Source organism: Mobula birostris, chromosome 20 (assembly GCF_030028105.1).
Source record: "Mobula birostris isolate sMobBir1 chromosome 20, sMobBir1.hap1, whole genome shotgun sequence".
Taxonomy (NCBI): domain Eukaryota; kingdom Metazoa; phylum Chordata; class Chondrichthyes; order Myliobatiformes; family Myliobatidae; genus Mobula; species Mobula birostris.
The window spans coordinates 65,087,796-65,102,386 of NC_092389.1; the positions used below are offsets into that span (position 1 = coordinate 65,087,796).

General features: G+C 45.3%; 1 protein-coding gene across 1 annotated transcript; it reads left to right on the plus strand.

The window, feature by feature from the left end:
* The first annotated feature begins 144 nt into the window (after positions 1–144).
* Positions 145–14,306, plus strand: LOC140185370 (zinc-binding protein A33-like). The gene is made up of 6 exons (XM_072238753.1): positions 145–555; positions 1,245–1,340; positions 1,756–1,989; positions 4,883–4,905; positions 4,980–5,098; positions 11,285–14,306. The coding sequence occupies exons 1-6, from the start codon at positions 145–147 to the stop codon at positions 11,839–11,841; spliced, it is 1,440 nt and encodes a 479-aa protein (XP_072094854.1). The 3' UTR covers positions 11,842–14,306.
* Positions 14,307–14,591: the final 285 nt, after the last annotated feature.

Here is a 14,591-nt window from a genome sequence, read left to right on the forward strand (position 1 = left end):
CAGAATTTCCACTGAACACATCCAGCAAAACCATGTTCATCCCCCGTGTCTGCAGCGCGTGTAGTGGACAATCGCGGTACTGCAGGGGATCAGCAGCTCCCCGAAAGTGAAAGCGTTCTGAATCAGGAAGTGCTGCGAGTTAACATGGCTTCGAAAGGACCGGTCGAGAGTTTAACCGAGGAGGCAATTTGTCCCATCTGTCTGGATTTCTTCACCGATCCGGTTACACTGCAGTGTGGACACAACTTCTGTCGCTCTTGTATAACACAGTATTGGAAAAGGGAGGAGAGAAACTCCTGCCCGGAATGTAGAGAGGTGTTTGCTGACCGCACCCTCAGGGTCAATCGGGCCTTAGTAAATCTGGCCGAAAAAGCCCGAAATCTAAACCTGAATCCGAAAGGGAAGGAAAGTAAACTTCACTGCGAGGAACATGAGGAGGAACTGAAGTTGTTTTGTGAAACGGACAAGACACTGATCTGTCTGATCTGTGCAGCTGCGCAGGAACACAGAGAGCACCGCTTCAAGCCGATTAAAGAAGCTGTTACACTCTACAAGGTAAAACTAACGTTAATTTGATACTTAACATATTTCTTTTGTCCTACATACCATCACCCAAGCCTTCATAACCAACGCATCATTCGCTGCAACTTCCGCCATCTCCAACGGGATTCTAGCATCTATCCGTCCCACAGCCCATCCCACACCCCACATCTCTCCGCTCTCTGTCGGAATCGCGCCCCGTACTGTATCGCCCTTGTCCATTCGCTCCTCCCCACTGATCTCCCTCCTGGCACTGACACCTGGAAGCGAGACAAGTGCTACACCTGACTCCTAACCTCCTCGCTCGTCACCATTCAGGCTCCAAACAGCCCCAATTCCTCCCGTTTCTTCCCTGATCGATTGTCCTCTCGTATAGATTCCTTCTTCTCCAGCTCTTTACCTCTTCCGCCTGTCCCCTCTCAGCTTCTAATTTCATCACACAACCCCACGTCCCCCCTCACGTTGTCTCACCCGTCACCTGTCAGCTGGTTTTCATCCCCAACCTTTTTATTCTGGCTTCTGCCCCGTCCCTTCCCAGTCCTAATGAAGGGTCTCATCCCGAAACACAGACTGTTTATTCCCCTTCGTAGATGCTGCCTGACTCACTGAGTTCCTCCGGCATTTTGTGTGTGATGATCGGGTTTGATCAGCTGTTTGTTTTGATCTTTTTTTTGTTACTTTTTCCTTCGCTCTCTGACTTCCAGGATCAGTTGAAAACTTCCTTAGACTCTCTCACAAAAAAGAAATCAGACTTCCAGGAAAAGGAACAGCAACAGAAAGAGAAGATTTCTGGAGTTCGGGTGAGGCTTCCTGAGCGGAATTTCTGATATTACTGTATAGCTTTGCTCCCTTTAAAGCAGAATAGCAGAGTATCGCAGCTCCAGTGACCTGGGTTCGATCCTGACCTCTGGTGCTGTCTGTGTGGAGTTTGCATGCTCTCCCTGTGACCACAACAGTTTCAGACACATCCCAAGGACATGGTGGATGAATGGTTAATTACAATTAACCATGCGAAGGTGGGGGAGAGTGTATGTGAATCAGGTGGGAGTTAATGGGTCAATGGGGAGAATAGGTTTCAGGAAAACATGAGGAAATGGGGTTGATGGGAAGGTTTCAGAGCTAGCATGGACATTAATGGACCGAATGGTCTCCTTAATGTCATAAGGAAATACACATAGCAATACAGTAAATTCATCTTCACCTTTCATTTAACAGGAACTGTCACACAGCCTTCAGTCCCACGTCACATCCCAGTTTGCTGAACTGCGCCAGATTATCACTGAGAAAGAGCAGAGCTTACTCAGGGATCTCAGGGAAGAAGAGAAGAGGATTCTCAATCCAATGGAGAAAAATCTTTGTGAGATTCAGAAGCAGATAAGGCTTATTCAGGAGGAAATCACTACGTTAAAGGAACAGATGGATCAAAAAGACAGTGTGATATTTCTCAAGGTGAGGGATTTTATTTCAATTTGTTTCTGTCAAAGGACACTAAATGAACAGTGGAATATTTGAAATAAACACAGCACAGCGGCCAATTCTAACAAACCAATTGCCGCTGCTGGCGACGTCACACAGATTGTTATGATTGTATGACGAGCCCTCCAGTCACTCCAATAATGATGTTCCAAAATGTCAAAGACAGGTATTCGATCCTTTATCTGCAAGGTACAATCATGAGGCAATGAAATTTCTGCGTAATTAATCGTAAATTAATCAGCAACGAAGTGATCAACAAACGACAAGATATCTTCCATCCTCAGCTCAAAACTGCCCAGAACAAAGCATGAATATGTAACTTATTCCCTTCGCTATTACCAGGCTGCCACACACATGAGTAGTTACCGTAACAATCACGTACCACAGAAAACGATGCAGACAGGGTTATCAAAGACAGAAAACAGGTGCATTGCTCCCAGACACAGCATTAATAAATGGCAGTAAACTGTTTTTCACCAGACAATTGATGCAACTATTCAGGGTTGCTGTTTTCCCAAAACTGGACTTCCACAACTTCTGTACATTCCAGGACAGAATGCAAATTTCCCTGAGATAATTTATTCTGATCATAACACAGAGCTGCTGATTGTGTCCTTACTTATCACATTAAATATCCTCTAAAACTCCCATTAACACCCAGTTCCAGTCACAGGCTGTGAGTGTGTTTGGTGTGGTGGGTGTGAGGGTCTCTTTGTCAATTCATGAAAACATAGAATGTGACCCACACATCAGACTTATCCTCTATATCTGGTTTCCATCAGGTTAGGGAAACTTTCAATGTTTCTTTAATTTTTCACATAAGTTTCATCTTCGAAATGTAGAAACAGAAACATTGAAAACCTACAGCCGAATACAGGCCCTTCAGTCCACAATGCTGTGCCGAACATGTCCTTACTTTAGGAATTACCTAGGTTTACCCATAGCCCTCTATCTTTCTGAGCTCCATGTACCTATCCAGGAGTCTCTTAAAAGACCCCATCGTATTGGCATCCACTACCGTTGTTGGCAGCACATTCCACACATTCAGCACTCTCTGCATAAAAATATTACCCCTGACATCTCCTCTGTACATACTTCCAAGCACCTTAAAACTGTGTCCTCTCGTGCTAGCCATTTCAGTCCTGAGAAAAAGCCTCTGACTCTGATCAATGCCTCTCATCATCTTATACAGCTCTATCAGGTCACCTCTCATCCTCCGTCGCTCCAAGGAGAAAAGGCCGAGTTCACTCAACCTATTCTCATAAGGTATGCTCCCCAATCCAGGCAACATCTTTGTAAATCTCCTCTGCACCCCTTCTATGGTTTCAACATCCTTCCTGTTGTGAGGCGATCAGAACTGAGCACAGCACTCCAAGTGGGGCCTGAACAGGCTCTTACATAGCTGTGAGATTACCTCTCGGCTCCTAAACTCAGTCCCGTGGTTGATGAAGGCCAATGCACCGAATCCCTTCTTAACCACAGAGTCAACTTATGTAGCAGATTTGAGTGTCCTTTGGACTCTGACCCCAAGATCCCTCTGATCCCCCACACTTCCAAGAGTCTTATCATTAATACCAAAGTCTGCTATAAAATTTCACCATTATCTGGTTTGAACTGCAAATTGCCACTTCTCAGCCCAGATTCGCATCCTATCGCTATCCCACTGTAAACTCTGACAGCCCTCCACACTATGCACAAAACCCCGAACCTTTGTGCCATCAGCAAATGTACTAACCCATCCCTCCATTTCCTCATCCAGGTCATTTATAAAAATCACAAAGCGAAAGGGTCCCAGAACAGATTTCTGAGACACACCACTGGTCACCGACCTCCATGCAGAATATGTCCCATCTACAACCACTCTTTGTCTTCTGTGGGAAAGTCAATTCTGGTTGCACAAATCAATGTCCCCTTGGATCCCTTGCTGAAATCCATTTACACTACATCTACTGTTCTACCTTCATCAATACGTTTTGTCACATTCTCAAAAAATTCAATCAGTGTCATAAGGCACGACCTGCCTTTGACAAATCCTGCCTCTCAGAATCATCTCCATCAAATTAACAACCACAGAAGTTGACTCAGTGGTCTGTAATTTTTTGGGCTATCTCTACTCGCTTTCTTGAATAAGGGAACAACATCTGCAACCCTCCAATCCTCCGGAACATCTCCCGTCCTCATTGATGATGCAATGACTATCGCCAGAGGCTCAGCAATCTCCTCCCTCACCTCCCACAGTGGCCGGGGGTACATCTCATCCGGTCTCCATCATAAACAGGCCATTCGGTCCGTCATCCTCTACCAATTTCCCTGCTTCAGAATTCTCTTCCCACACCCAGCAACAGTGCCCTGAACTCCATGGTCCCTCACGTGTTTATCCAGTTTTCCCATTACATTCAATCTCTCCTCTTCCGCTACAACCAATCCTGTGGCAGTGAGTTCCTCTTCACTAAATTTCATATGGGATTTATTAAAATACACCTGGAATTTCATCTCCCACAATTCTTCCCATAAATAGAGGTACATCCTCCCCCCGAAACACACCCACACACACACACACACACACACGCACGCACACACACAATTAAATCCATCACTGATCTTAAATTCCTCCATCTTATCACCCTAATGTCATACCCAGATGAAAATGCACAACCTGCCCTGTCTTCCCCGTAAGTTTCATCCTCTCAGTAATGGTCTGGTGTTCAGAAACTTTCCCTGTAATTTAACCCGTGGTTCTGTATTGGTTGTGTTTGTGAGTGACTGCGGGAGTGGGAATTTTCAACACCTTTCAATGATTTGGATGAAATTCATGATGCGGACAGTGAATCCAAGTCTAATCAGATTTATGTCTGATTTATTTCAGGAGGAAGCTCGTCGGAACAGGAGGTAGGACATACCCTTTATTGAAAACCTGTATAGTTCAAACTTGCTGTTTATAACAAGTAGTTTAATATTTACAGGATTAATGACGATGTCCAGGAATTGTCAGTGACAGATGAGGCCCAACCGTTTGAAAAATTCCATCACCCCTATTTGTTGAACACAGTGCTGAGAGAAACACTTGATGCCGTTAATCGAGGTAAAACTTACAAAGATTCATTTCTCCTTGTTCAATTAAGTTCCAATGTGAAGTGAGAATTGTCTGTAATTTGGTTTGGGCGGGGAGGTTGGGAACGAGTGAAGCGATAGGACTGATTGTAAAAATGCAAAGATATCATGCAGTCAGACTGTCAGATAGGGCGGACAGGTACAAGGACAAAATTGCAGCCAGCAGGGTGAGTATCAGTGCATTAGGGATGCAGAATAGAAAGGGTAGCAGATACAGTACTCAAAGTGTTAATTCTCAATGCATGGAGTGTGAGAAATAAGGTGGATGATCTTGTTGCACTATTACAGATTGTCAGGTATGATGTTGTGGCCATCACTGAATCATGGCTGAAGGATGGTTGTAGTTGGGAGCTGAATGTCCAAGGTTACACATTGTATCGGTGGTATAGGAAGGTAGGCAGAGGGGGTGATATGGCTCTCCTGGTAAATCAATAGAAAGATGTAACATAGGATTGGAAGATGTTGATTCCTTGTGGGTTGAGTTAAGGAAATTCAGAAGTGAAAATGACACTGATGACAGTCACATACAGGATCCCAACAGTAGCTGGATGTGGACCACAGATTACAACTGGAAATAGAGAAGGCCGATCAAAAGGACAATGTTATGATCGTCATGGGATGTGAAGAGAGTGAATTTGTTGAATGCTATGTGATGGATGTTTTGAGCAGTTTGTCGTTGAGCCTACTCAGGGAACAACTCTACTGGGTTGGGTGTTATGTATTGAACCAGAGGTGATGAGGTAAAAGAACCCTTAGGAGAGAATGCTCACAACATATCTGAGTTCAACCTGAAATTTGATAAGCAGAAAGTAACGTCTGACGTTGTAGTAATCAAGGAGTTGGCCAAAGTAAATTTGTCAGAAATGGTGTCAGTTTCTGGGAAAATGAGGAAGGTGAAGGATAGACGTATTCCAAAAATAAATAAATACTCAAATGGCAAAATACTACAACAAGCTAATGTAAATGCAAAAGGGTGGGCATACAACAAAGTAAAAATTAATAGGAGACAGAGAATTGGGAAGCTTTTAAATACCTACAGAGAGGAACTGAAAGAATGATTGGGAGGGGAAAAATGAAATATTAAATTAAATTGAATTGACTATTACTTACATCCTTCATATACACGAGCAGTAAAATTCTTTACATTACGTCTCCGTCTCAATGTGCCATTTACAGTGTCCGTGCTGGGTTGAGCGTTGAGCTAGCAACGCGGCCTCATAGAAATAAGAAAGCCGGCTTAAAAAACGCCGTCATAACTGCATCCCGATGACTCCACTCGGAGTTAAGGGCTTTCTTCTTCTTCTCTTCATGATAAACTATATGTATAACATGCTTGTCAATATAACGTAGAAACACAGTTAGCTCAGCATGAGTTAAGCAGGCTGATGGCCTGGTGGAAGAAGATGTCCCTGGACTCTGTTGGTCCTGGCTTTTATGCTGCGGTACCGTTTCCTGGTTGGTAGCAACTGGTACAGTTTGTGGATGGGGTGACTCGGGTCTCCAAAGATCCTTCAGGCCCTGTTTACACACCTGCCTTTGTAAAACAAATGAGCAAACAATATCAAATTGTTTTTCAAGTATTGTACAAAAAATAAAATAGAGATGAGAGTGGATATAGGACCACTAGAAAATAAGGCCGGATATAGCAACAGGGAATAAAGAGATGGCAGATGAACTAAATGAGTATTTTGCATCAATCTTCACTGTGGAAGACACTGGCACTGTGCCAGATGTTGAAGAGTGCGAGGGAAGAGAAGTGAGTGCAGTTACTGTTACAGGGGAGAAGGTGCTCAAAAAGCTGAAAGACTTAAAGATACGTAAGTCATGCAGACCAGATGAACTGCACCCGAGTGTTCTGAAAGAGGTAACGGTAGACATTGTGGAGGCATTTGAAATAATCTTTCAAAAATCATTGGGCTCTGGCATGGTGCTAGAGGACTGGAAAACTGTAAATATCACTCAACTCTATAAGTAAGGAGGAAGGCAGCAGAAAGGAAATTATAGACCAGTTAGCCTCACCTCTGTGGTTGGGAAGACGTTAGTGTCAATTGTTAAGTATGAGGTTATGGAATACTAGGTGACACTGGACAAGATAGGACAAGTCAGCATGGCTTCCTTTAGGGAATATTTTGCCTGGCAAACCTGTTGGAATTCTTTGAGGAGATTACACGTAGGGTAGATAAAGGGGTTGTAGTGCATGTAGTATATTTGGACTTGCAGAAGCCTTTGACAAGGTTGCACACAGGTTAACAAGTTAAGAGCCCACGGTGTTACAGAAATGTTATTGGTATGGGTAGAGCATTGGCTGGTTGGTAGGATATACAATGCTGGAAAATTCATGGTCATGTACTTTGGTAGTCGACATAATATGCAGATTATTTTAAATGGGGAGAAAATCCAAAAATCTGAGATGGAAATGGACCTGGGAGTCCTTCTGCAGAACACCCTAAAGGTTAACTTGCAGGTAGAGTCAGTTGTGAGGAAGGTAAATCCAATGTTAGCATTCAGTTCAAGGGGTTTAGTATACAAGAGCAGGGATGTGATGCTGAGAATTTATAAGGCACTGGTGAGGCCTTGCCTTGGGTATTGTGAACAACTTTGGGCTCCTCATCTGAGAAAAGATGTGCTGGCATCATTGAGTGATCAGAGGAGGTCATAAGGATGATTCCGGGAATGAAAGGGTTATCAGACGTGAAACATTTGATAGCTCTGTGTCTGTATTCGCTGGAATTTAGAAAGATGAGTGGGGAATCTCATTGAAACCTTTCGAATGTTGAAAGGCCAAGACAGAGAAGATGTGGAAAGGATGTTTCCCATGGTGGGGGAGTCTAGGAAAAGAGGGCACAGCCTCAAGATAGAGGGGCGTCTATTTAGATACAGAGTTTGAACACAGTATCAAAGTTTGTGGGGAGAAGGCCAGGAAGTGGGGTTGAGGAGGAGAAAAAAAGGTTCGGTCATGATTGAATGGCGGGGCAGATTCGATGGGCCAAATGGCCTAATTCTGCTCCTATATCTTATGGTCTTATGGTTGTCAGACCACTACATTGAAGCATTGTGAGAATGAGCCCAGACACACCAACCAGCATTAGCGTCTTTCAAGATTTCATCTCAGTAGAAACACACACAGCATAACCGGCCTGGCAAAACTCCTCCACACACATACACAAGAGGAATGGGCAGATTGTAGTCAGAGTCTCAGCAATGTACATTGTTATTTCCCTCAGTAACCTGGAAACTATTGTCTTCAGACACAGTAATTTACTTATTTAAACAACTCACACTTGTCACACATTGTCAGCAACACCAGACATGTGATGACACACTGTGACATACAAATATTTCAATGTGCACACTCTCCTTCAATGTGTACACACAAACACACTGATATTCACCACAATCAACACACACACACACACATAATATCAGGGTGTGACACACGACCAAAGAGACAAGCACAAATTCCCATTTAGGAATGAAATCTGCCGTCCTTACCCAGTCTGCCTGTTCTGTGACACTGAGCTACCCTCTGACGTGACGTCACATCAACAGTTCACAGACAGACTCCAGGGTGAGATTCCTCAGGAGGATGATCTGGGAGGGTTTGACAGATATTGAACCCACGGCCCACTTCATCCATCTGCTAGACTAAGATGTCTTCCTGAGCATGTCCCGTTTGTCTGTGTTTGTCCCAGATCCCTCTGACCATTTCTTATCTGTGTACTTGTCCAAATGTATTTTAAAATATTTTAATTTTACCTGTTTCTACAGCATCTGACAGCAAATTCCATTTACCCACCTCCCTCTCTGCGAGAATGTTACCCTATAGGTCGCTCATACAAACTTCCCCTCTCACTTTCAATCTGAGCCCTCTGGTTCTGTACTCCCATTTCTCAGAAAAAAGGCTCACTTTATCTCAGCCCGTTGTGAATGTATTTACCTCGATAAGGAGTCGTTCCTCAACATCCTACACTACAGCTAAATAGCCCAAGCATATCCACTCTCCGCTTTTAATCCAAGCCCCCCAGTCCTGGTAACATCCTCCTGAAGCTTCCTGTCCAGGGTAATGACATCCTCCCCATATTCGGGGAACCGGAAATGCAGACAGTACCACACTTGGAGTATTGTGAGCAGTTTTGGGTCCCTTATATCAGAAAAGATGTGCTGGCTTTAGAAAGGGTCCAGGAGGTTCACAAGAATGATTCCAGGAATGAAAGAGTTAACCTGTGAGGAGTGTTTGATGGCCTGGGCCTGCATTCCCAGGAGTTTTGAAGAATGGCAGATGATTATCTGTCTCAACCCTATTCACCCGCCTCCTCCACATAACTTTTGACGCCCTGACTAGTCAAGAAGTTTGCGTACCAACTTCTGCTTTAAAAATCAAACATGAGAAAATCTGCAGATGCTGGTAATCCAGGCAACACAGGTCCTGATGAAAGGTCTCGGCCTGATCTCCCTTAACCTATTTGGAGAGAGTTATGTTGGGAGGATGTTTCCCATAATGGGTGGGTCGAGAACAGAAGGCACAGCCTCTGACGAGAGAATGTCCATTTAGAACAAAGATGAGGAGGAATTCCTTTATCCACAGGACAGTGAATCTGCCACAGGCAACTGTGAAGGCAATTAATTGAGTATATTTAAAGCGGAGCAACACACACACATTGCTGGAGGAAATCAGCAGGCCAGGAAGCATCTATGGAAAAGAGTAAACAGTTGACAGTTCAGACTGAAACCCTTCATCAGGACCTGTGTTTCTTCAGGGTCACTGCAACTTCTCCCCCTGTCCTAATGAGGGGATGCGGTCGATGGGGTTGTGGGAAAGGGGACAAAGGGATCCCCATCTCCATCTTTGTCCCCCTCCAGCTTCTCATAACGTTTACACACACAGTTCACCCACAGGCTTTCCACCCCTCCCCCACCTGGTTCTGGTTCAATCTGCCGTTTATCCCTCCCCTGCTGGTTCCCATTATCAACTCCTTTACTGTCTCGAACCTTCACACTCCCCCACTCCACACTTCACACTCACAAATGAATGTTAACATTGAATGAAGGGCCTGTTCCTGTGCTGTACTGTTCTGTGTTCTCTGTTCCCTGTTCGGAAGAATGAGAGGAGATCTCAGGGACACACAAAATTCTTTCAGGGCTCAACAGGCAGGATACAGGGAGGATGCTTCCTCTGTCTGAGGAGTCAAGGGTCAGGGGTCACTGTCTGTTTGGAATTCTCTGCACCCGTAGGGGGAGGTGGTTTGGGGTTTCTTATCCATTCAGTTCACAGAGCCATCGCCGTACAGCATAGAAATGTGCCCTTCGACCCATCACCTCTGTGCTGACCTATTTACCCATCTACATTCATCCTTTTGGCCGGCATGAGGTCACTCTCCTTCTGTGCCTTGCCTGTTGAAGTGTCTGTCCAAGTGTCTCTTAAACACAGAGGACTGGAGGCCTGTGACCCGCAGAGGTCGGTTCTGGGGCCGGGCGGGGTTTGTTATTCATATTAATGATTTGTATGATAGTCTAGGTGACATAGTTAGTAGGTTTGTAGGTGACACTAAAATTCATCGTATATTGGACAGCGAATAGTATTATCTACGGTCACAAAAGTCCCTAGGGGAGACATTAGTTGTCCATCCGCTTTCGTCGGGATAAACCACGGGAAAGGTTCATGTTGGCCACCAGACCACGCCTGAGGCCCAGCGGCCTTTCCACCCGGTCCCTGGGGTCGCGCTGCCCGAGTCTCCCCCGATCCTCGGAGCCGCGCTGCCCGAGTCTCCTCCCGAGCCCCGGGACCGCGCTGTCCGAGTCTCCCCGCGATCTCCGGGGCCGCGCTGCCCGAGTCTCCCCCTGGTCCCCGGGGCCGCTCTGCCCGAGTCTCTCCCCGATCACCGGGGCCGCGCTGCCCGAATCCCCCCCCCCCCCGATCCCCGGGGCCGCGCTGCCCGAGTCTCCCCCCGGTCCCCGGAGCCGCTCTGCCCGAGTCTCCCCCCGATCCCTGGGGCCGCTCTGCCCGAGTCTCCCCCCGATCCCCGGGGCCGCGCTGCCCGAGCCTCCCCCCGATCCCCGGGGCCGCGTTGCCCGAGTCTCCCCCCGATCCCCGGGGCCGCGCTGCCCGAGTCTCCCCACGATCCCCGGGGACTCTCTAATTCTCCGTTTCTCCCCCCAGTCTCTGTCACCCTGGATGTGGAAACGGCGAATCCGCGGCTCGAGGTGTCTGAGGATCGGAAGAGTGTGAGACGGAACGGGACCAGGAGCGATCTCCCTGACAGCGGGAAGAGATTCACAAACCGGGCTTGTGTGCTGGGATCGGAGGGATTCACATCGGGGAGACATTACTGGGAGGTGGAGGTGACGGGGAATCGGGTCTGGTGGCTGGGAGTCGCCGCAGAATCTGTGGAGAGGAAAAGATGGGTTAGTCTGAGTCCGGAGACCGGATTCTGGATCATCGGGCGGGATGGTGACGTGTTATATCGGGATTGTGACCTATTCTTTGGGTTTATCCCCTCCCCTGGGCCTCGTCTCCCTGCTGGTCCCATCCCCGAGAGGGTGGGAGTTTATCTCAGTTACGAGTCTGGGACAGTTTCATTTTACAACGCGGAGACCAAGTCCCACCTCCACACCTTCACTGGGAATAAATTCACGGGGAAACTTTATCCTTTCTTCTGGCCTCGGGATGTAAACCAGTGTCTGAGAATATGCTCCGGTTCCGTTCCAGGTCTGTAAACGGGTCGGGTCCCGGGACCGGCGTCAGGAGTAAAGTCCCTGTAAATATAAATGTCCGGAGAGTGAAATAAACACGAGATGAGAATTATTGATCTGTTAATTTTAACTTGTTCACTGCATCCGACAACGGAACAGAACCACCGTGCATTCAGCAGCAGACGTGGACGGCGGGTCCTGAGCTCCCCCGGGTCCTAAAGTCCACCCGTAAATCGGACAAGTGGGGGCGGTAGTGACTGGGAGAGGGGGGTCAGGGTGAATCTCGGTAAGACCATAACACACAGGAGCAGAATTAGGCCGTTCAGCCCATAGACTCCGCTCCGTCATTCCATCAGGGCTGATCCCGGATCGCAATCAACCCCATACACCTGCCTTCTCACCATGTCCTTTGATGGCCTGATCGATCAGGAAATGATCAACCTTCTCCTTAAATATGCCCACAGACTTGGCCTCCGCCGCAGTCAGTGATAGAGTATTCCACAGGGTCACTACTCTCTGGCTAAAAATATTCCTCCTGACCTCTGTTCAAAAGGTCTCCCCTCAATGTTGAGAATGTGTCCTCTAGTCTGGATATCCCCACCATATGAAACAACCTCTCCACATCCACCCTATCTAGTCCTTTCAACACTCGGTAGGTTTCAATGAGACTCCCCTTTCCTTTCTGAGATATGGGACCCAAAACGTTGATTAAACTCCCAAGTACGGCCTAACTAGTGTCTTATGAAGGCTCAGCATTATCTCCTTGCTTAAGTATTCTATTTCCCTTCAAAGAAAAGCCAGCATTGCATTTCCCTTCTTTACCACAGACTGAAAATGGGAAATAACCTTCTGGGACTCTTGCAGGAGAACTCCTAAGCCCCCTGCATCCAAGTAAATGATATCCACCGCCTCTCATTTGTCCACCTTCTTTTTCACTTCCTCAAAGACATCTAAAGGTTTGTTAGGCACGGTTTTCTTTCACAGAAATCATGCTGACATTGACTTATTTTATCATTAGTCTCCAAACACCTTGAAAACCCAACTTCGATAAAAGACTTCAATACTTTCTCTACCACTGAGGTCAGGCTAACTGGCCTATAATTTCCTTTCTTTTGCCTTTCTCCCTTCTTAGAGAGTGCAATTTTCTATTTTCCAGTCCTACAGGACCATGCCAGAATCCAGTGATTCTTGAAAGATCGTGACCAATGCATTCATTATCTCTTCAACATCCCTCAGGACTCTGGGATGTAGTCCATCTGGTCCAGGTGACTTATCCACCTAAAGACCTTTGAGTTTGTCCAGCTCTTTTTCCTTTGTAATAGCAAAGTCACTCAATCCTGCTGTGTCTTCCACAGTGAAAACTGTTGCAAAGTATTCATCAAGTTCAGCTGCCATTTCTTTGTCCCCCATTACGACCTCACCAGTATTATTTTCCAGTGGTCCAATATCAACTCTCGTCTCCCTTTCACTCCTTATTTAACTGGGGAAAAAACTCTGAGTGTCCTGCTTTATATTATTGGCTAGTTTGCCTCATATTTCATCTTTAACATTCTTATCGCTTTTTAGTTGCCTTTTGTTGCATTTTCAAAGCATCCAATAATCGAGCATCCCACTCACTTTTGCAACCTTATATGCCATTTCCTCAGGTTTTACACAGTCCCTAACTTTCCTTGTCAGCCACGGGTGCCTACCCCCGCCATTTGAGAACTTCTTCTATGTGCCAAACATACGCTAATACAATTCAAAGCAGTGCATAGGGCCCATATGTCTAAAGATAAATTAGCCCGTTTTTATTCCCATATAAACCCTATTTGTGACAGATGTTACTCTGAGGTGGCTTCCTTAACTCATATGTTTTGGTCATGTCCTCTTTTGGAAAATTTCTGGAAGATATTTTTGATATTATTTCAACAGTTTTCCATTTTGATTTACAACCTCATCCTATTACGGTAATTTTGGTTTCCCAATGATAGAACATAGACTTTTATCCTCTTCAGTCTGTTGGATGATCACATTTTTACTTTAATGGCCAGAAGATCCATTTTATTGTACTGGAAGGAGACAATCCTCCTACCACATTTCAATGGTTTTCCCAAACTATATTATGTTTAAATTTATAAAAAAAATCATAAGTGACATTTTTGATCCTTCGGTTAAATTTGAAGAGACTTGTGAATCATTTATTCCACATTTTCATGTGATGTAATTTGACTTTTCTGAATCCTTCTTATTAACTCCAAATATATGAATAGAGGAGCGGAGTTGACAACATTACTGAACGTGTTCGATTTAAGATATTGGTCTAGCTTTGTTTAGTTCCATTTGCTTTTTCTCAGGGCGCGGGGGGGTCTTTTGTTTTTTGTTTTTTTTTGTTTTTTTTTATTTTTTTCTTCTCTATAATTAATTATTTTAAGAGTTTGGAAGTCTATTATACCTGTATTATTTGAAATCTTTTTTGCACGTGCTTATCAGCAATAAGATTATTCCAATCTCTCTGTATCAATATTGTTATTCTGTTTATAATTTTGGAAAATTAATAAAAAGATTTAAAAAGAAAGAAAGAAAGAACTTCCTCTGTGGGACATGTTTATCCTGCACCTTGCAAACTATTCCCAGATACTCAGCCACCTCTGCTCACCGTCACCCCACCAGTATCCTCCTCCAATTCACCTAGGCAAGCGCCTCTCTCATGCCTCTGTAATTCCCATTTATTCCATTGTGAGCCTGATACATGTGACTTAGGTTTCTCCCTATGAAATTGCAGTATGAATTCA